Source organism: Coenobita brevimanus, chromosome 92, assembly GCF_032717465.1.
Source record: "Coenobita brevimanus isolate Jiangsu-jjx chromosome 92, ASM3271746v2, whole genome shotgun sequence".
Lineage (NCBI taxonomy): Eukaryota > Metazoa > Arthropoda > Malacostraca > Decapoda > Coenobitidae > Coenobita > Coenobita brevimanus.
In genome coordinates, this window is record NC_137045.1 from 9,718,708 (window position 1) to 9,742,325 (window position 23,618).

At 45.0% G+C, this 23,618-nt stretch overlaps 1 protein-coding gene across 1 annotated transcript in view; it reads right to left on the reverse strand.

The window, feature by feature from the left end:
• LOC145412074 (uncharacterized) overlaps positions 1 to 23,618 on the reverse strand; it is a 122,857-nt gene that overhangs the window by 90,059 nt on the left and 9,180 nt on the right. The window contains exon 3 of the mRNA XM_080281992.1: positions 10,442 to 10,613. Coding sequence (XP_080138118.1) covers positions 10,442 to 10,613 — 172 coding nt within the window. The remainder of the gene's footprint in view (positions 1 to 10,441; positions 10,614 to 23,618) is intronic.

Sequence of the window (23,618 nt, forward strand, 5' to 3'; positions counted from 1 at the left end):
CCCTATATTGCGAGAGGCTTTACGTTATCTTTTAAAAATCACATAAAAATCACACATTAATAACAAAAAAACATAATAAAATAAGAGGCTTAATATTATCGAAGAAGAAAATCAGATAAAATATAAAAAATCCTCTGACGGTACGAAGGATAATTATATATAACTTATTGTACTGCCAGGGGATAATTTTTACAGCGCTAAAATACATATGAGATTTCTCTATTCTTTCTTTCGTTTTTTTCAGATGATTTTCTGGTACTGGAAGAGATGAGGTAAGATGTGGCAGAAGGGAGAGAAGGAGAGAAGAAGAGAATGAGGGAAGGGTAGGAGGAACAGAAGGGAGGGGGGAAGAGATGGATGGAGATAGAATGATGGTTGGAAGGAAGAAGAAAAGGAGGAGGAGGGATAGAAAGATGGAGGGAAGGAAAGAGACAGGAAGAGAAGGAGGAAGGGATAGAATGATAGTGGGAGGGAAGGATATGGGACGAGAAGGAGAAAATGAGCTGAGGAAAATGGAGGGAGGGAAAAAGACAGACGGAAGCAAAGAGAGACAGAGGGAGGGAAGAAGACGAGGAATAAGGGAGCAAAGGTGAGAGAAAGAGAAGGGGAAGATGGAAGGATGGCAAGTGGGAGGGAATGAAGAGAGATAAAAAGAGAAAGAAGAGTAAGAGGGAAAGAGCCAAAGAGAGTGAAAAAGACGAAAGACAAACAGCAGAGCAAGTGAACTGAAGAGAATAGAAAGAAAACGGAAAGAAGTAAGAATCTGAAGGTAGAACAATTAGAGGAAGAGAAGGAGGAAGAAGAGAAACGAGAAGAAAGGAAGGAGGGAGGGAAGGAGGGAAGGCAAAAAGGTCAGGGCAGAGAGGAGGAGGAAAGAAGAGGGAAGGAGGGAGCTGAGAAAATAAAAGAAAGGGGGAAGGATGGAGGGAAAGCAGGATAAAGCAAGGGAGGGAACGATAAAAATGAGAGAGAGAGAGAGAGAGAGAGAGAGAGAGAGAGAGAGAGAGAGAGAGAGAGAGAGAGAGAGAGAGATGGGAGGGAGGGGGAGGCGTCAGCACTCAATGGGTCGTGTCCTACAGCTGAGTATTGATCTCTCTCTCTCTCTCTCTCTCTCTCTCTCTCAGATAAACTCAGTGTGTTATTAAATTTCCTCCCCACCTTAATATCATTCACATTATTCTTTTCTTTTTCATCAGACGGAACTGGACAACTCATAATTTTAATATTAAACTGCGGTTATAAGAAATTCGAATAGCCTTAGTTATGAGCCAGGAATGCGTCTCCTTGGTTACTATTTAAAATCGACCCACCTTTCCTAACATACCTGGCCAATAATCAAGGTGAGAATGGTTAGGATTTTTATTTGTTTAATTATTTTTTCTCAGGTTGATGTAAACACACTAAGGCTGACAGTCATGATTTCTTTCTCTTGCTCACATTTTCTTGCTTTCACACACACACACACACACACACACACACACACACACACACACACACTCTCTCTCTCTCTCTCTCTCTCTCTCTCTCTCTCTCAAATCCATTTATCCACACTCTCACACTTACTTACACAGTCGCTCATTTACTCTCTCTCATCGCCCCAATTCCTCTCTCATTACTTACGCACACTCACTTTTCTCGCTCTAGTCCCGTCCCTAGCTCACTTTCTCTCACTGTCTCAAGTTCCTGCCATGATTTTTCGCTCTAATTACGTTTATTTAATCTCTCTCTCTCTCTCTCTCTCCTTAACTCGCTCTTGTCCTAATTTTTAACTTAAGTTTGTCCCAGATACTCTCTCGTACTCAGTATCTTTCTTTTCTCAAATTTCACACACTGGCTCATTATCTCACTCCCCACACCTCACTTTAAACCCCCCCTCCCTTCTCTCTCTCTCTCTCTCTCTCTCCTCATATTCACCATTACTCCAATATATTCGTCTATAAGTAACCTCAACACTTGCTCCTTCTCAATCACTCGCTTACTTCTTATTTGTTCAGTCTCAACTTATTTCTCTCTCTCTCTCTCTCTCTCTCTCTCTCTCTCTCTCTCTCTCTCTCTCTCACACACACAATTCTGTTTCTGTTTCTGTCTGTCTGTCTATTTGTCTGTCTGTCTGTCCTTCTCTCTCTCTCTCTCTCTCTCTCTAGTTTCAGCTTGTTAACTCATCCCTGTAATTTCTCTCACTCACTCACTTATCTCACTGCCTCTCTCTCACTCACTCGCTCACACCCTCTCTAAATCACTTCGTCCCTCGAACCTATTTATCATCTCACCCCTGGTCTCCCTCCCTCCCTCCCTCCTTCCCCTTCTCTCTCTCTCTTTCTCTCTGTCTGTCTGTCTGTCTGTCTCTGTCTCTCTCTCTCTCTCTCTCTCTCATAACAAACAGGTCGAAACATACTTGAGGTAATGGCTATAGAATTATTGACAAACGTTTCCTGTCAAATTAAACAAAACATTTCTTCTTCAATATAACTGTAGTAGTAGTAGTAGTAGTAGTAGTAGTAGTAGTAGGAGTGGTGGTGGTTTTGGTGGTTGTTGCTGTTATTGTTTTTGGTGTTGCTGTTGTTGTTATTACTGTCCCAGGGTGATCTGAACGTGAATCTCGTCACCATCCTCCTCTCAGGGGATAGGGAAGTAGTTGAAGGCTGTTTGCATAACCAGGCAGTTAAGCCATCAGATGCCACCACATGAAGGCGTCTCTCTCTAGCATCACGTCATCGCAGTGAAGTGATTATGTAGCAGAATGTTATAAAGTTAACTGCAATGACGTATTTTAGTTTACTTAGTAAGGAAGGACTATATCTAACACCCCCAGTTCCAAAAGTGTGCAGTAAACTAAAGGAAATCGTCAGGAGGGGCCAAGACTGAGCTTAGAATGACGTCCTTAGGCTGAAGGGCTCAACCACTGCTGGAGTGGGACGCCTTTGTGGGGTGGCACCGATATGGCTGGTTTGCTTCACTGCCAGGCCATACAAACATCCCCGATCTCAGTCCGCATCCCCCGAAAGGAGGGTGAGGAGTTGCAGGGGGAGGGCAACTCCAGCCTGCAGTTCACCTGGTTTACGTTCATGATGAAAATGGGTTTGCGACTACTACTACTACTAAGGCTGCTGCTACAACAACAGCAACCACTACTACTACTACTACTACTACTTCAACTACTACTTGACATCATTTCTCCAAAACAGATGAATGAGGACACAATCACAAAACAACATCACGAATTAAAATAAACTACATTTTCTTGTGATTTTTTTAAAGGATGCATCGTAGTCCTCACTTTTTCATACCGGTTCCGACTTAAGGATTCATAAGTGGAGGGGAGCCTACCTGATTGCTATCCTTGTTTCAGACTCAGAGAATTGGTCACTCAGTCTTAACTTGCTCTATAACAAACCGTCTCGAAAGAAGTGGGAGACCTGTTGCTGTTTGTTTTCCACTGTACTCAATTGTACTCACTTCATCACTCACTCTCTTCACTTATTCGTCAGTTCATTTATCATCATTCTTTTCTCACTCAGTCCATCATTTCACTCACGTTTGTTCATCTCTCTCTCTCTCTCTCTCTCTCTCTCTCTCTCTCTCTCTCAGTCGGTCCCACTGACGTAACCAATTTTAATGATATTGCCTGTCACTGATGCCAATACTTGGGGGGGGGAGGGGAGGGGAGGGGGTAGAGAGGGAGAGGAGAAGAGGGAGTGGTGTTGGTAAAGGAAGACGAAATGGAGAGGAAGGGGGGGAGAGGGAGGCGAGGTGGCAGATGAAGAGGAAAATGAAGAAAGGTGGCAGGAGGGAAGATGGAATGGGAGGAGAGGAGAGGAGAGGAGAGGAGGGGAGAGGAAGAGGGATGAGAAACGGTAGAGTGGTAGGGGATAAGGGAGGAAAAAGAAGAGGAAAGAAGAATAGGTCACGGGAAAGGGAGGGAGAGAAAGAGCAATTATAGAAGAGAAGGGAGATAGGTCGGACGGGCTGGCAGAGGGTTAGGATGGAGAGGGTTGAGGTGGGGAGAGGAAAGATTGGGAGAAAAAAATTGAGCTAAGAGGACGAGGGGTGACAGGAAGCTAAGAAGAGATGCAGCGGAGCAGGGAAAACGAGAAAATAGGGTACGGGACGAGAGGAGAGAGGTGAGGGGAGGAGAGGGGGGAAGAGGAGACGAGAGGAGAGGACAGGGCAGGGGGAGAGGAGAGGAGAGCTGACGAGAGGACATGAGAAGACAAGGGAGAAAGGAAGAGAAGAGAACAGAAGGGAAAAAGGAAGAGATGAGATGAGAAGAGAAAGGAACAGAAGAGAGGAGGAAAGCAGAAAAGAGAAGAGAGAATGGAAGAGAAGAGAGGGAGAATGGAAGAGAAGAGAGGAGAGGAGAGGAGAGGAGAGGAAAGGAGAAGAGAAGAGAAGAGAAAAGAGTAGTGTAGTGGGGAGGAGAGCACAGGACAGTATATTAGGGCAGGGGAGGTGAGGGGATGAAAGAGGCAGGGAGAAGTGAGAAAGGAAAGGGAGGTGGAGAGAGGAGGGGATGGAAGGAGAAGAGGGGAGGAAGAACGTGGTGGGGAGGGGAGGGGGGGAAACAAAGGTAGACATCACCCCGCCAATAAACCCGTATTAATAAAGCCAGCACACCTACTCTCTCTCTCTCTCTCTCTCTCTCTCTCTTTTCTCCCATTTTTCTTTTTCCCTCTCTCCTGTTTCTTTCGCTTTCTCTCCTCTTGTCCCGCTTGTCTTTCGTCTCTTCCGTCTGTCTCTTTCTCTTATTTCCCCGTCTCTTCTTTTTCTCTCCCCACTCTCATTTCTCATCCCGTCCCTCTCCCCTAGCTTTTTTTCTCTGTCTGTCTGTCTCTCTGTCTCTCTTACATCTTCTTTGCATCTTTCCTTTGTCCTAACATAGTCCTTCTCTCTATTCTCTCTCCTGTCTTAGTTCTTCCCTCTACTCTCTCTCACTCTCTGTTGCTTGTTCCTCCCCTACATCTATATCTCTATTTCTCTTTCTCTCTTTTTTCCTTCCCTCTCTCTTTTCTCTCTCCTTCTGTCAGTCTCCCCTTTCACTATCTCTCCTGTCACCCCGAGTCTCTTTGTCTGCATCTCCTCCCACTGTACTCTCTCCAGATCTCTCAATCCATCTCTTCCGTCTCCTTCACCATGATTTCTTCTCTCCTCACTTACCTTCCTATACACCTGTCTCCCCTCCCCGTTGGCTACCTTTATACTTCCCCATTTGCCTAACTTCTGCCTCCCCACCTGTCTCCCTACAAACCTTCTTCTCTTCTTACCTACTTACCTATCTGCCTCCCCACTTACCTCCCTACTAACCTTGCTCTCTCTTTACCTACATACCTATCTGCCTCCCCACTAACTTTGCTTTCTCCTTACCTACTTACCAATCTGCTTCCCCACCTACCTTCCTAATAACCTTGCTCTCTCCTAACTTACATATCTCTCCCTAACTTCCTACCTTTCTGCCTATCTATTTACCTTCCTATATCCCCATATACTTTCCTGCATCCTCATTCCTCTGCCTGCCTCCCTACTTTATATTTTTTTTATAATGAAGATGGAACCAAATGCCTGATGCCTACAAAGCTGTTCCCTCAAAAAAGAAAGAAAGAAAGAAAGAAAGAAATAGAGAGAAGGAAAGAAAGAAAGAAAGGAAAGCCAAATTCTACCTCCCGACCTACTTTCCCACCTCCAAGCCCACCCATTGCCGTCTTCTCCATTTACCTGGCTCCCTGCCATTCCACATACCTTCCCGTCCCCTTACCTGCCTTCCCACCCACATTCTCGCAACCTTCCTACCTTTCAACCTACCCACCTACCGTCTTCCCTCTCTCACTCTTATTTTACCCTCCTACCTGCCATTCCACCCACCTACCTGCCTGTCTGTCTGCCTATCTTCCAGTCACCCACCGACCTATTTTCCTACCTGCTACCAACATACCTACCTAACCAACCTACCTATCTACCTACCTACTTACCTACCTATCTGCCTATCATCCTTCATCCACCTATCTACCTTACTGTCTCCTCACTACCCTGCCTTCTTCTGCCACTACCCTCCCTCCAATCCTACCTTTCTACCTCTCATCTCTCTAACTCTCCCTTTACCTCCCCACCTACCTTCTTTTCTGCCCACCTTCCTCCCTGCCTACTTACCCCTCCTACCTACTTACCTGCCTGACTTTCTGCCTACCTTCCTACCTGCCTACCCTGCCACTCCCTCGGGTAAGGCAGGCAGGCAGTAAGTCCTATTTAACATCATAATATTATTTCATGCCGGCCCACGGTGTTTAAAGTACGCACCTCTCTCTCTCTCTCTCCACTGCTACGTTACACTTATTCATTTTCACAGGAAAGATAAGGTTTCTAAGCTGGGGTGATGATGATGATGATGATGATGGTGATGATGATGGACTGATGTACATGTGTGAAGGGAAGGGAAGGTATGTCAGCAATGCCGGCACACAAACAAAGCAAACAAACAAACAAGGCCACACAATCAGATCCTGTTGTCTGCAAAGGAGGAAGCTATTAAACTGAGATGTGGGAGGCGCGGGCGAGGAGAGACGCACCGCTCCTTAACTGAACCTCTGTGTACACTGAACTGAACTCTGTGTACACTGAACTGAACTGTATGTACACTGAACTGAACCTCTGTATACACTGAACCTTTATGTACACTGAACTGAATCTTTATGTGTACAATGGCGTCCCCACCCATTCACAGCGATGACGCACTCTTTATTTTATGATCAAACACTATGTACACTAAACTGAACCTTCATGTGTACACTAAACTGAACCTTTATGTGTACACTAAACTGAACCTTTATGTGTACGATGCCGTCTTCGCCCCTGCACTACGATGACGCACTCTTTAGGCTAGCTAGGTGAAGACTTTTGGAACACGAAGAGTCAGATTTTTTTCCCTTCATTCACCAAGCACAGAGGGTCCTTCTCAGCTTAATAAAATCGTCTGGAGGTGGAACGAATGAAATAATACACGTCCTCTGTCGGAAGGGGTTCATAAATTAAAAGCGTGCTATAAATTATTTTCTTTTTCTGCCTAAGAGACCCCCCCTCATTCTAAACTAGTGTGTGTGTGTGTGTGAGATATATATATATATATATATATATATATATATATATATATATATATATATATATATATATATATAGAGAGAGAGAGAGAGAGAGAGAGAGAGAGAGGATTACCTTTCCCGTTGCGCGCATGTATTGAGTGTGAATTTGCGTGCGTCACAGTTGAGTCAACAGAAAGGAGAGAATTAGTGAAACAGCAGCGGAGGATAATGAGCAGCCATTAAAGCAAGCCTCACTCACTATCTCACTCTCTCACTCCACTCTACTTCCTGGCTCACTCATTCACTCTGGCCAAGGTTAGGTCTGGGTTACACATAATTAAACTCTCTCTCTTTGATGACTGGCCACTCCACTTCTTCCTCTCACTCACTCACTATCTCACTCACTCACTCACTCACTCCCCCCACCCCTCACGTGTACTGCGAACAAGGTAGATAAGGGTGTCTCTCTCTCTCTCTCTCTCTCTCTCTCTCTCTCTCTCTCTCTCACACACACACACACACACACACACACACACACACACACACACACACACACACACAATCAACTCCATTCCATTTCCTCCCACTCACTCCCACTCCTGGCACTCAGGGCAAGGTCAGGTTAGGGTCTCTCTCTCTCTCTCTCTCTCTCTCTCTCTCTCCCACACACACACACACACACACACACACACACACACACACACACACACACACACACACACACACACTCACACACACACATCACCACGCCGCGGGGATGAGCTCACCGTTAAGCAAAACAGTCGTGAGTATCTTTCAACATGATGCAGTGACACAAGTGGGTAGAATCACTGACCAAATTGCACACCTGCCCCGAAATTACAAACCACATTCCAATCCTCGACCATCTCGAAGCGTAAGAGTGGGCAGGGATATTCTGCATGTGTCTTAGATGGCGCTGGTAGTAGTATGTCAAGGTACGAGGGGAAGCAAGACTGATAACAACCCCGTGTGTCAAATATATACGCTGGTGATGATGTTAAAAAATGGGGAGGACGTAGGTGTAGCGTCCATCAATTCCTTCAGAACTAGGGTGCTTGCCTGAGATAAAAACAGTCGCCTACAGCGTGTTGAATCTAACGCGACGGATAGCCCCAACCCCTCTCAGCTCACATGATGGCCATGCTCATACTACAGGCTCGATTTGACTAGCAACCAAGGAGACTCATTTCTATCTCATAACTAAGGTTCGTCAATTTTCACGCAAACAAGGCTCAGTATTAAAGATGCAGACGTGGCCCAGTTCCTTCAGGTGAAAACAGACCAATTACAGTAGCCACAAGTATAAAAATAAAAAGACATCCTCGAATTGGTTGTAAAAAAAAAAAAATTCGGAATACCCTTCTTCACCTCCCTCCACCCACGAAATCTGTATCTTAACGGCCGGCACACAGATATTTCAGGCCAGCACGGGGCATGGCGTCAAGGGAGCATTTAATTTGCATGCTGGTAAGTGGTGCACGTAAATCTTGCCTGTCAACCGCTTTGGCCAAGTGTAGTGCTCCGCTGCTGGTGATGTGGGTGTGTGTTCAAGAGGTAGTTTTATGAGTGTTGCTTTTGTTCTTTTATGTTTTTCCCATGAATGTATGTACGGTTTTCTACCTACATGTCAGACTTCCTACCTAACTAGCTAGCGGTTATTCTCCCTCCCTCCCTGCCTACCTACCTGCCTGCCTACCTGTTATCCTATCTACCTGTCTGCTTACATGCTTTAGATTCTGTCTACCTATGAAACTACCTACTTTTAGAGTCTGTTACTTTCTTCACCTATCACCATGTGTACGCTCCTAACCCTCTATCTAACATCCTACCTACTTACCTGGTGGGACTGCTACTTCCTTTATCTACCTGTGTGTCTTTCTATCCATGTACCTGACTGCCAAAACATCTACAAAGCTTCATTGAGACTATTCGTTCTTCAGCCACCATAATGCGTGTTCTTTCGTCTCAAGGATTCCCATCTGGTCAATCGTCTGTTTTTAGTGGGTTTTACCACCTCACTCTGACGATTTCTAGACAGCCAATTCCCAGTCAGACAATTCCCATATGAATGATCGTAGTTTAAAAATATATACCATATTTGACTATTGGCCAGTATATCTCCTTAATATATATGATCGGATATAAATTACAGGCAAATTATACATTATCAATCACACGGGGTTAGTAGGATCAGTTTTAAAGAAGTATTTTCCTTAACAATATATCTATCTATCCATCAATCTATTCTGATGATGTAAGAAGGAACTTATGTGTACCCCACACTTCCTTCCGGCTTAGCGGCAAGCCCCACAATACGACTTTGTGTGTGTGTGTGTGTGTGTGTGTGTGTGTGTGTGTGTGTGTGTGTGTGTGTGTGTGTGTGTGTGTGTGTGTGTGTGTAAAAACCAATGAAGAAGGTCAAGGTGCTTACATCAAAGTATCGTGACTCTCAACTGCAAAGCCTATCGAAAAGACAAGCACACAAACACGGAAGGAGAGAGACAAATGAACACAAACACGGAAGGAGAGCGATATAAACCACAAACAAATAGCGGAACAAATACACAAACACACAGACAAAAAAACAAGAACAGACACAGACACACAAACACGGGGAGAGAAAAATGACACCAAACAGGCAGAGACAAACACAAACAAACAGAAATATACACAAAGAAGGAAAGAATGACCCAGATAACCACAAACAGAGGAAAAGATACACAAAGAAGGCAAGAAAGAGACTGACGACCACAAACAAGGAGAGAGACAGACAGACCAACAGGAGGAGCGACAGACAATGATCACGGTGATAAAAATTCAACTTAGTTCCATAAGTGGCGACAGTCTAATTGTAGTGGTTCCTCTGGAGAATAACAGGGGGTAATTCACTTGCAGGGTAGTTTGGATGATGGACGGTGATTATACTCTCTCTCTCTTTCAACATTTATCACTCACCCACTCACTCACTCGCTTACTCTCTCCGCCTCTCTTTCAACATTTATCACTCACCCACTCACTCGCTTACTCTCTCTCTCTCTCTCTCTCTCTCCATCCATCCATCTATCTATATCCTGGTTTGATATGTTCCTAAGCTTCTGTAATTAGAGACGAAGTGCGTCCACACCAGACGCGTGCTGGCGGAAGTTCTGCATCACTGTAACCCATACAGGTGGCTCCATTGGTCACAGACGGGTGCAGGCATGAACTTCTCCGGATTATAGTAATGCATAATTCCCATCCGCACCAGCATGAGTTTGGTGTGGACGCAACCTAAGACATTTTGTTACCATGGTCAAGAAGAGATGTTAAAGTCTGAGTGGTCTGTGTATCTAGGTAACTCCACGTACCCTTACCTTGAGCTTGTACAACTTGTGATCAACCAGTGTACCCACGACGTTCTTGCAGTCCCTGGCGTAGTGCAGTGGCGCCAGCATGTGCACGAACCACACCCAGTGCACGTCGGAGGGAGGCGCCAGGATCTTCTCCGTGCAGTTGGCAGCCAGGGGAAGCCATAGTAGTTCGTACCTGGGGGTAGAGAGAGATAGACAGATAAATTAAGTGAGTGATAAAGGTAAAGTAAAGGCACTTAGTCGCAGTGTTCATCTCCTTTAACTACCGGGATACAAGGCCACTGCATCACCCAGGTAACCATAGTTATCTTTTCCAAGTGTTACTCATTTTACCTACCAACCTATGAAGGGGGGATAGACACCTGAGTCAAGCCATGCCAGCCGCCCACACCAGGATTCAAACCCTGGCGCTAATGGGCTGGCAGGTTCACAGTAAGCGAAGCTAACCACTCGGCCACAGAGGCTCTTAGGGGTACACACACACACACACACACACACACACACACACACACACACACACACACACACACACACACACACACACACACACACAGAGGAATGGGGAGATTTTAGGGACAGAGGGACATGTAGGAAGTAGGGAAGAGAAAAGGGAGTGGGGAAGGGGGGAGAGAGGTGGGGAGGGGGAAGGGGAAGAGAGGTGGGGAGGGTCTAGAGAGAAACCGGAAGAGCTCAGAGGTAAAGAGGGGAGTTCACGAGGGCAGGCTTAGTGTTGAGAGGAGGGGAAGGGGGATGGCGAGAGGGGAGTGAAGGGGGAGAAGAGTGGGAGGGAGAGGGGAGTGGGGGGAAAGGGAGGGGGAGGGGGAGGGGAAAGGTAGTGGAGGGGAGGGAAGAGGGCCGTAGGGGAGAGAAGGAGAAGGGGAAGGGTGCAGGGACGGGGATGGAGGGGAGGAATAAGGAGGGAAAGGAGTTGGAAATAGAAAAAAAATAGTGAAGAAGAGGAAGCAAAGGTCCGGGGTGAGGGGGAAAAAAAGGAGAGGGGCAGGGTGATGTGCAGGGTGAGGGGAGAGGGGTGAGGGGTGCGAATGAGGGATGTAAGGAGAAGGGAGAAAAAAGGAACCTGTAGTAAATGATATAAGAGAGACAGACAAGGTTACGCCTGCCACACAATCCTGACAACACGATCAAATAGCATCTTGATCCACCTTCCTTGAGACACCATTATATCAAGGACGTTTTGTCAGTAAAGGAAGCTCCCTATCACTTTTTCCTATGCGCCTTATTTCATTTATTACATCTTACTGTCCTTTTCTGTGTTACATATATCCTTCCAGTATCGCCATACTCCACAGAAATAACGTACAAAAGGATATTTATCAGCCATACTCAAATATAAGTCGCTAAGGAAAAGGTGTTAGAGAGATTACAGTCCCTCATACCCTGTGATGTACCCGAAGCATCACAATCATACCATCAAATTTCATCCATATCCTTTTGTAAACAATCCACCCGTATTCTACTGTAAACATTCTACCCATATCCTACTGTAAACATTCTACCCATAACTTATTGTAAACATTCGTGCCATCCACGTGGCTCTCAGCTGACACCTTCGCCCTATCACTCCACTCTCATACAAATTCCTATGCTCATTTTACTGTAACTTGGCCCAGATTTTCGTCCTTTTGCAGCTTATATCACGAAGTTCGGTGGCAGGAAAAGACGATGTTATGGCTTTACATCCTTACCATAAAGCACTTTTTCGTGACTAGCATCACAGTTTAATATTTATTTACTGTTATATCTCAGGATTCAAGATGGATAGGTGACAATTTTAGGACAGGTTAGAGTGAAAGGAGTATAGTGCACGTCTCCTTCTCCAATCGCTCCATACAGTCATATCATACAAAAAGACATCATATAATAAGTACACAATCATAAGACAGATGCGGGAACTTCAGGGCCGTAGTATGGGGCTTCGCCAAGGTCTATGGTAGTGAAACACTTCGCTGCTCCCAAAATATTAGTCAGTGATAAATGGACGGGGCCGTTCCTCCCAAATATAAAAATCTGGTCTAAAAAACAAGGGAAAGAGTATGGGAGTTTAGTAACCTCCCCTTCACCTACACCTCTCTCTCTCTCTCTCTCTCTCTCTCTCTCTCTCTCTCTCTCTCCCTCTCTCTCTCCCTCTCTCTGTCCCGGCCTAAGCTATCGTTTTTCTATGAAGGAGCCCCACGCTTCCTTGACCCATTGTCAGGCGGGAGGAGGGGGTTGCATAAGTGAGCCTGGGAGGGTGATGGAGGAGAGGTGGGGGGAGGGGAGCAGTGGGGAGAGGAGGGATGATAGCAAGAGGACGGTAGTGCTATGGGAGGGGGGGAAGAGAGATAGGGAGAGGAGGGTGGAGAGACAGGAAAAGGAAGAAGGAGAGAAGATGGGATGGAAAAAGAGAGAAGAGAAAACGGAGAAGTGATGAACAGGGAAGAAGGATGGAAGGCAGAGGATCTAAAGGGAAGAGAAGCAGAGACAAGACGAGGTAAGAAAAAGTAGAAGAGAAATGGGTAAAGGAAGAGGAGCGAAAGGAGACAGGAGGGGGAGGAAAAGGAAGAAGGTAGGGGAGGAAAGATAAGGGCAACGGAAAAATGATGATGAAATTGATGATAAAAATAAAATGAAAATAAGAATGGTAATCACAATAATAATAATAATGATGAGAGAGAGAGAGAGAGAGAGAGAGAGAGAGAGAGAGAGAGAGAGAGAGAGAGAGAGAGAGAGAGAGAGAGAATCCATATATGCGTCAATGGAGGAAGGGAAAGAGGGAGGGGAGGGGGAGGGGGAGGGAGAAGGGGAGGCAGAGTGGTGAAAAAAGTGGAATCCATAACCTCAGCTAAAAAGTAACTTGTATTTAAAAACCTTCCTCTCCCCGCTCCCCTTCCTCTCCCCCTCCCCCTCCAATCCCCTCCCCTCTCCTCTTTTCTCTTCTCTACTCCCCCTTTTTCCTCCCTCCCCACTTTCCTCTTCCTTCCGCCTCCCCCTCCGCTCCTCTACTTCCTCTCTCCATTTTTCTTTCCCTCCTGCACTTTTCCATCCTCATTTATCGCTGTCTTCCCCAGTCCTCTCTTTCTTTTCTCTTTTTCATTTTCCCTTCCTCCTAGTTACCCTCCCCTCTCCCTCTACTTTCTACTTTTCTCCTCTTTCCCTCACTTTCCTTCCTCCTCCCCAATTCTTCTCTCTTTTCTTCTATCCTTCCAACTCTCACTCTTCTCTCCCTCCTTCACTTTCCCCTTCTCACTTCCTCTCTCCTCCTTCATCGTCTTTTTATTCCTTCTAAATTAACTTTTCCCTCTTCTCTCTGTTGAAACGACTGACTTTATATATGCATCTATCTATCTATCTATATATTTGTGTGGGGGTGGGGGGGGGACGAGTGTGCGTGTGGGCATGTGTGTTCATGTGTACGTGTGCCTGCCCATGCGTGTGTATTTGCCGGACAGGAAAAGGGGGACAGGGAAGCAGGTTTTAATGCAGTAAAAGGCTGATGGTAATAACAGTAAATGGGGCGAGTGTGTCTGGTATTGTGATGCACTTTTGAAACGATAATTATGATAACATTTTGGCCGCAGGGAAAACTCTGCTGATTATATTCATTTGGGTTTACAGGCCAAGCAGACTTTTTAAAAACATTAATACACACACACACACACACACACACACACACACACACACACATTCTCTCTCTTTCTCTGCAGCGTCCCCATGCACAGAGAAAAACAGACATGAGAAAGTATACAGAAAGACCCTGAAAAAAGGCATATAAGCAGACAGACAGACAGCAAGGCAGACATTGACAGTCAGGAGAAAAAGGCAGACAGACAAACAGCATGGTACAAAAACACACTGACAGAGACATTGCAGATACAGAGACAGCAAGGACGGCAGACAGACAAGACAGACGGACAGACATGAAGAGTAAGCAAGTGACAACATGAATGAGTAAGAATGAGTTAGTGAGTGAGCTAATGCGGTGAATGAGACAGAGAGTAAGAGTGGATAAGCAACGTGGCATGAGTGAATGTGTGAATGAGTGAGTAAGGGACAGACTGAGTGTGAGAGAGTGAGATAATGAGTGAAAGAGACAGAGTGAGAGAGTTAAAATGAGCAACTGAGTTCGTGAGCTAACAAGAATGTGTAAACTTGAATAAATGAAAGAGAGAGAGAGAGAGAGAGAGAGAGAGAGAGAGAGAGAGAGAGAGAGAGAGAGAGAGAGAGAGAGAGAGTGAATGAATGTAACCCAGTGCATAAAACTGAGCGAGCGAATAAGTGAGTGAGTAAGTGTGAGAAAGTGGGATAGTGAGTGAGGCGGTGGTTAGGGCTGGCTCGTGGGTAAGATTTGGTTACCTGGGAGGGCCTAAAGAGGACACGCCATAATACCATTACTGCCTGCCTGCCTGCCTCCCTGCCTCACCTTAAAGGGGAGGCAGGCAGGCAGGCAGGCAGGGATGGGGAGGCAGGCAGGGGAGGGGAAGGAAGGCAGGGGAGGGGGAGGCAGGCACGGGAGGGGGAGGCAGGAAGGGAAGGGGAAGGCAGGCAGGGGAGTGAGAAGCAAGCAGGTAGGCAGGTGAAAGACAGGAAGGGGAAAAGAAGAGTAGGTAAGTGAGGGTAGGAGAGGGGAGTAAGTAAGGATAGAGAGGAGATGAGGGGAGAAGAGAAGGTAAAGGGAGAGCAGGGTAGTCTGGGGGGAGGGAGTAAGGAAGACAGGTAGGTAGGGAGGGAGAGAACAAGGTTGGTAGACAGGTGTGGAGAGAGGAAGGTTGGCATTTACGGGGAGTGGAAGGGAGATGAGGACGAATGGAATGAATGAATGAATGAATGAATGAATGATGGAAGGAAGGAAGGAAGGAAGGAAGGAAGGAAGGAAGGAAGGAAGGAAGGAAGGGAGGAAGGAAGGAAGGAAGGAAGGGAGGGAGGGAGGAAGGAAGGAGGGAAGGAAGGAAGGAAGGAAGGAAGGAAGGAAGGAAGGAGGGAGGGAGGGAAGGAAGGAAGGAAAGATGGAAGGAAAGGATGGATGGATGGATGGCTGAATGGATGCAAACTTGCATGAATCGATGGATGGACAGATGGACAGATTGATGGATGGAAGAATGGATGGTATGAATGAATGAATGAATGAAGGAAGGAAGGTAGGAAGGAAGGAAAGAAGGAAGGAAGGTAGGTAGGTAGGTAGGGAGAAGAGACGGGAGGCGGATGAAGAGAGAGGCAGGGAGGTGCGTAGATGGGGAAAAAGGGAGGAAGGCACGTGGAGAGAGACAATGGTTGCCAGGGAGGAAACCAGGTAGGTAGGTAGGCAGATAGGTAGGTGTGTGGGTAGGTGGGAGGGTAGGTTGGTAGGTAGGCAGGTAGAAAGGTAAGCAGGTAGATAGGTAAGCAGGCAGGTAGGTAGGTAGATGGGTAGGTAAGAGGATGGGAAAGGTAGGTACGCGGGGAATGAGAGAGGCACGAGGGAAGGCAGGCAGGAAGGGGGAGAGTACGGTAGGGAATTGGGCAGGAAAGTAGGTAAGCACTTTGGAAGAGAGGAAGGCAGGCAGATGGTGAAAAAGGCAAGGATTAGATAATGAGGAGAAATGTAAGGCAGAGAGAGAGAGAGAGAGAGAGAGAGAGAGAGAATGGGGGGGAAGGGCATGTAATGTAGCGTACGGTATGTCACAAAAGAGTGAGGAGGGAGGTAGGGAGGGAGGTAGGGAGGGAGGGAGGGAGGGAGGGAGGGAGAGAGGGAGGAGGAGAAAGAAGGGAATGTGAGGGAAGGAGGAAGGAAAGGTGAGAGAGGGGGAGAACGGAGAAGAAGGGAACGTGAGAGAGGGAGGAAGGAAAGGTGAGAGAAGGGGAGAAGGAAGGGAATGTAAGGGAGGGAAGGAGGGAAAGTGATGCTAAGAAGGAAGGAGAAAGGGAATGCAAAGGATGTGAGGAAAAGTTAAGGGTGCAGTGAAGGAGGGAAGGTGAGAGGGTGGAAGGGAAGGGGAAGGTGAGAGGGTGGAAGGGAAGGGGAAGGTGAGAGGGTGGAAGGGAAGGGGAAGGAAGATGGTGGGACAGTCAGGATGAGAGACGGATGGAAAGAAAAACTGAGGAAGGAAGGGAGAGAAAGGGAAGGAGGGAAAGTGCGAGAGGTGAGGCAGAATGAGTGAGGCAGAAAGAGTGAGGAAAATGAAACTGGCTCGAGAGCAGAATGAAGGCAGTGAGGCAGGAGTGAGTGCGGCAGAGGGGGAGCTGAAGAGGGTAGGCAGGCAGTCAGGCACGTAGGCAGTGAGACTGGAGACAGGGAGGGAGGGAGGCAGGGAGGTAGGGAGCAGACAGGAAGCCAGGCAGGTTGGAAAGCAGGCAGACAGGAGACAGGCAGACAAACAATAAGCCAGGGAGATAGTCAGTGAGACAGGCAGACAGCAAGGTATGCAGATAAACAGGAAGCCAGAAAAGGAGGGAGGCAGATGGGGAGACAGGCAGAAAGACAGTGTGGCAGGGAGGTAGGCCGAGAGAAGTGAAACAGTGAGGCAGGAATACATTGAGTGAGGCTGAGTGGGAGGCAGGAAAGCATGGATTGTGGTAGGAAAGCGGGGAGAATTGTTGGACCGATGGGAAAGACAGCGAATTAGAGCTAGGAAGGCAGGTGGATAGGCAGGGAGGCAGTAGGGCAGGCTGAGACACAGGCAGATAGGGAGAGAGCAGGATAGGTAGGCAGACAAGTAAGTATATATGCCTGTGCGTATGTATGTATGTATGTTGGTAGGTAGGTAGGTAGGTAGGTAGGTAGGTAGGCAGGCTGGTTGGTTGGTAGGCAGGTACAGATAAAGAGGGAAGTGTGAAGCGAGGAAGAATAAGAGAAAAAAAGATGAAAAGAAGGAGAGAAAGGGGGAGAGGGAAAGAGGAAACATTTGGTGAAGAGAGAAGGAAAAATGGAGGAGGAGTTAGCCTTGAGAGAGTAAAAAAGAAAAAGTGAATTTTGCGGTTCATGAGAGAAGAGAGGGGAGAAGAGGAGAAAGAATGGGAGTGAGGGAGAGTGAGTGAGATGGAAAAGAGAGGATGGAGGAAAGAAAGGAGAAAGGATGTAGAAATGAAAGGAGATTGGTAGGAAAAGAAAATGAGAGGGAAAAAGGGATGGGGTGGGTGGGAGGACGGGAGAGAGAGAGAGAGAGAGAGAGAGAGAGAGACTATTCTCAGAGGACTAATCACACAAAATTGCTCTTGGTGACAAACAGGAGACTTCGATCTTGCCCTCATTATTCTCTCTCTCTCTCTCTCTCTCTCTCGCTTTTATTCGTTATTCCTTATGTGTTTTCGAAGTTTTTCCCTCCTCCGTCACAACTGCAAATGTCTCAGGGTTCATATCGACGGTTTCAAGCTCTATATATGAAGGAAGGAAGGAAGGAAAGAAGGCACGAAGGAAAGAGGGAATGAATGAATGAATAAATGAATAAAAGAAGGAAGGAAGGAAGGAAGGAAAGAAAGAAAGAAGGAAGGAAGGAAGGAAGAGAAATTAAGTACGTAGGTAAGTAAAGACGAAAGGGAGAGAGGGAAGAGGGAAGGAAGGAAGGAAGGAAGGAAGGAAGGAAGGAAGGAAAGAGAGAAGGCATGAAAGATGACAGGAAAGACAGAAAGATGGAAGAAACGAAAGATGGAGAGATAAGGGGATGTAAAGAAGAAGGAGGGGTAGATGATAAAGATGGAGCAACAGGAAGGGAAGATTACGTGAGGAGGGGGGGGGGAGTAAGAGGAAGGAAGACAAGGATGGAAGGAAGAGGAGGAGGGATGCAGAGAAGGAAGGAAATGACAGGAGAGGGGAAGGAAAGAAGGCCGAGGAAATGAGGATAAACAGGAATAGGTGGAGGTGAATGGAAGAGAAAGAGAGGCGGAAAGACGGAAGAAAGAAGTAGAAGGAAGAGGAAAAACAGAGGTAGGGGAAAGAGAGAAGGGAGAAGAGGAAAAGAATGAAGTAAAGAAAGGGAGAAGTACAAGAGGAACAAGGTTATGGAAGGAAAAGAAAGGAGGAAAAATGGAGAAAAAGAAGAGGAGAAAGGGGAGGAAGGAGGAGAGAGAAGAGGAAACGAATGAAAAGGGAGGAAGAGAAAAGGGAATGAGAGGAATGGCGGAAGGGAAAGAAGGGGAAGGTTAAAAGAAAGTATAGAGGAAGGAAAAGTAAGGCAAAGCTGGAGAGAGGAAGAAGAAGCATGGATATAAGGAAGAAGGGGGAAGTGGAAGAGAGGAAGGATGAAAGGAATGAAGGATAGGAAGGAGGAGGAAGAGGAGGCGAAGGAGGAGGAAGAGGAGGAGAAGGAGGAGGAAGAAGAGGCGAAGGAGGAGGAGGAGGAGGAGGCGAAGGAGGAGGAAGAGAAGGAGAAGGAAGAGGAAAGACAGGCGAAGGAGGAGGTACGAAGGAGTGAGAGGTATGGAAAATCAGGAAACAGTAAGAGGGAATGCAGGTAAAGTTGGAGGAGGAAAAGGACGTAAGGAAGAGAAGCAGGGGGAGAAGGGAGGGAGAAGTTCAAATACTTTATTTCCATAAAATATGGTTATTCTTACAAATCGGTATACAAAGTCACAGACAAAAATAGTCATGTCATATTCGATACATGATAATATCAACTACAAATCACTTAAAATTAACTCCCTAAGTTTAGATTTGAAAACATGTATGCTTCGGGAATGAGTGATATCAGTAGGTAAATTATTCCACAGTTTGGATCCTAGTATGGTGATGGCTCTGGCACCAGAGTTTGTTCTGGCTCTAGGCACAAAAAGGTTATTTCGCTGTCTTGTTGTACTGGCTGTGTTTTCAGTGACAGTGGACAACTTTAGATACCACTCCGGATAAAAACCATTGACAGCCATATAAACAGTGGTACATCTGTCAAAAATATGTTTATCTTTAATCTTTAACCACTTTAATTCCTTTATGATGGGGGTTACATGGTCATACTTTCTTGCTCCCCCGATAGCTATTTTAGCTGCAAAATTTTGTAATTTCTGAACTTGGTGAAGTAAGGTATCATTTGTCGTACCCCATATACCTATACAGTAATTTATTATGCTAAGAGCTAGAGACTGTACAGCAATTTTTCGAGTTGACTTATCAAAGTTTTCACATATTTGATTTATGAACATAAGTGTTCCCATGACTTTCTTATTTAATTCAATAATATGCACATCAAAAAGCATATATCTGTCGATATAGACACCTAGATTTTTTACACTAGTGCTCGGGTAAATGTGCTCACCAGAACAATTTATGACAGTGTTAGGAGGAATATGTGATAGAAATCGTCTATTACCTATGAAGATACATTGTGTTTTTCTTGAATTTAGCATAAGTCCATTTCTAAGAAAATAATGTTTTGCAATCCGTAAGGTTCCTTCTGTTTTGGAGATAAGAGCCTCGAGATTATTTATAGTGTCAGCATGGAGAAATTGGGTATCATCAGCATATTGCACCAAAGAACATCCATTTATACTCTCAGCAAGGTCATTAACATAGATGGTAAACAAGACAGGACCAAGGATTGAGCCTTGAGGGACCCCGTAAGCTACATTCAATTTATCAGATATAGTGTTGCTCAGGCGGACAGATTGAGTCCTATTTTCTAGGTAACTTTTGAACCAGAAGCAGTCAATATTAAGCTTAGCACATTTACTTAAAAGAATGTCGTGACTAATACTATCAAAAGCTTTGGAGAGGTCACACAAGGTTAACAGTGTAACTTGCTTAGAGTCCATGTTATTATATAATTTTATCTGTTATGACAGTAAGAGCGGTCTCGGTGGATAATCTAGGACGAAATCCATGTTGGGTATTAGACAGTGATTTGTTAGATTCCAAGAAGTGTATGAGCTGATTGGTAACAACCTTTTCGAGTATTAGAGACAATGGGCAATAGTGAGATTGGTCTGTAATTGCTTACATCATTTACATCACCACTTTTATAGAGAGGAAGTACCAATGCATGTTTCCAGGCTGTAGGAAAAATGCCTGTTGCGACAGAAGTATTGATAATACAGGTTAAGTAAAAAGCTATAACACAGAGTGCGTCCTTAACAAATCTCAGTGAAATGCCATCCGAGCCCACAGAACGAGTCTCATTTAAGCCTTTTATCGTAAGAATGATAGTGTCGGTATCTACAGGATGAGGTCTAAAAAGATTACATTCACTTGAGATTATATTTGGAGAATTGATAGAACCTGACACGTTTTCACCATGGAGGACTTCTTGTGTTCGTTCATACGTCTTCTTACCGACATTTGCAAAATGATAATTGAATTCGTCAGCTTTATTTTTATTATCACAGTTGTAACCGTCCGAGTTACTTTTACAGTTTGGGATAATTTCTCTTATTATTTTCCATGTCGCTGAAGTGCTGCCTCTGCTATTACATAACCGACTGCGATAGTAGTCTGCTTTCCCCTCTGTAATGAGAGCTTTAACAAGCTTCTTTTCTTGTTTATATTGTTCGTAAAGAGCTATATTATGTCGATCAGATTTAAGTTTTTTATGAGTATCATTTCTAATGCTCATAGCTTGCCGTATACAATCGTTCATCCATGGTGCTAACGGTCTTTTAATCTCCTTAGTTACAAAAGGAGCACAGGCATTTAAACAATTAACAAAAGTATCAGCAAAAATATTCACTTGTGTGTTTACATCATCAGTTTTCAAAATCTTATCAAAATCGTCTGTGCTCTGTAGAAGCCTAAGACAAAAGTCGTCTTTGTGGTAGTAGAAGAGGAAGGGGGAAGAGGAGGAAAGAAGAGGAGGAGGAGGAGAAGGGAGGGTTAGGTTTGGCAGGGAGAGACATTCAAACTTCACGCAACTTAACCAGCTTCCCAATGCCACTCCAAAACATCCTCCTCCATATCGCTACACTCCACTCCATTCCACATCAACTCATTCCACTCCAATTCACTCCACTTCAAGCCAATACATACCATTCTACCCCACAACATTCCACTGCACTCCACCTGCTAACTTCATTTCAATATCACTCTGTTCCGCCTCATTCTACTCTTTCATTCTAATGCACGCCATTCCACTCTACTTCATTCTGTTTTAAATCACTTCACTCTACTCATGTCATTCCACTTCACTCCAGTCTGCTTTATTCTATGCCACTTCATTTCACTGTGTTCAAAGCCACTCTGCTCCAATCCACCCCACCCCGCCTTACCCACTCCACGTCACTCCAGTTCACTGCACTCTGCTCCATCTCTCTCCACACCACACCAAACCACTCCACTCCTCCCCACTTCACTCCACTCTACTCCACCCTCATTCCACTCTATTCAACCCATCCCCACTCCATTCCATCCCACGCCACTCGTGCTGCCTCATAATTACTGTCTGTATCGGTCCCATTCATTTACATAATTCACCAACACCCCACAACTCAAAATTAAACCTGCCACTCCAACCAAACACTTACCTACATCATCGTTTTAAGTTCTGGCTATCTATCTGTCTATCAGTCTGTCTGTCTATTCATCCATCCATCCACCCAATCATTCATTTGTCTATCCATCCATCTGTCTACCGATTTATCTGTCGCCAGACGCTTTAATCCCATAAGAGGTGGCCACAAACAAATCGCCCCCATGTCACCCTGTCCTCTGCCATCTAACATGCCCTCTCTCCAACTCACACCCTTTCTCTCACATACCTCTCCATCCCCATTGCTCCATCTCATCCTCGGTCTCCCAGTCCTCCTTCACCCCCTCCACCTCACTCACATACACTCTCCTAGTCAGTCTCTCATTCCTCATCCTCTCTATCTGGCTCTGTATTTGTTCGTTATGGGGCGGTGTATAAACAGCTGTAATGTTCTGTGCTCCATTATTCTGTTTAGTAGAGCATTTTATAGCGTTAAATGGTAAGCTACAATGTTGAAAAATGATAAATGGTAAACTACAATGCTACAAATGTCAAAGAGTATGCTACAATATTTATAAGTGTTAAGTGGAAAGCTACAATGTAAAAAAATATGTTAAATGGTAAGCTATAGATTTAAAATATTATAATGTTAAAATGTTAAATGTTATACTGTTTTAAAATGTTAAATGGAAAGCTAGTGTTTGAAAAATACTAAATGGTAACCTACAATGTTTAAAAAATGTTGAAAAGTAAGCTACAATGTTTTATAAAAATGCTTATAAATGCAAAAATTCAGTCTGGGAACTTAACCAAACACAGTATTTTTCATCACTGAATGGTAAAGCAAAATGTTTAAAAAGTAACTATTATAAGTGCAAAATTTCGAAAAAGGCACCTAAACAGCCCCGAAATTTTGTAAAAATTAATTTCAAACTAGTGCTCAAAATCTTCAAAGTACAAAAAAATCACAAGGGGATACTTAATTAAAATGAAGAATGTGTAAAATGTGGTTACTGAGACTCCCAGCCCGTCCCGCCAGCTCCCCTCCCCTCACCCCACCCTGTTTTGCTCTCCTCTCCCCCCTCGTGTTTTCCTATGATAGGGCTGATATCTGATTTTCTCATGCCTAATAATAGAATTTTCTCTAAAGATGTAATTTCTGACCAATCTGACCCCAATATTAATACGGAAAACGGTACAGTTAGGGGGGCTTCCTATTGGTCTCTCTCTCTCTCTCTCTCTCTCTCTCCCTCTCAACTAAACAAAATCGTCTCGAAATAGCTTAATCAGATTCTTAGAAATATCAACATGGAGAGAAAAAAAGGGTTACTTCAGTTATTTTTTGAGCCTTTGACAGCTATGATTTCCCTCAGCTTAAAATCCCGTGGAGTCAGCTAGAAAAAAAATACATACCAGCACAAACCGCAGAGACAAGGGGGTTAAGAACTGGGCTTCTGTTCTGACATCCCGATTAGACAATCCCTCTTTTATTTGGCCAACCTTACATCCCTCATTTTTTCTGTACGTTTACTCTCAACCTGTTCCGAAAAGAGTGGCCATTTCCACACCTTATCTAACATCTAACTGTTTACATCCTTTCCAAGCACAGCTTCGTGACTAGCACCATATTCTAGTGCTAATCTATTGTTAAAACTCAGCATTCAAGATGGAGGGATGAGAATTTTAGGCCAAGTTTGAGTAAAAAGAGTACAGTTTGTTTCTTCTGGTAAGGTTCTGTAGGGAGTAACTCTTAAATTCACCTTGAAGGCCTTACAACAATTCTGGCACCAATCTTTACCTTCCAAACAGCCCTTCTATAG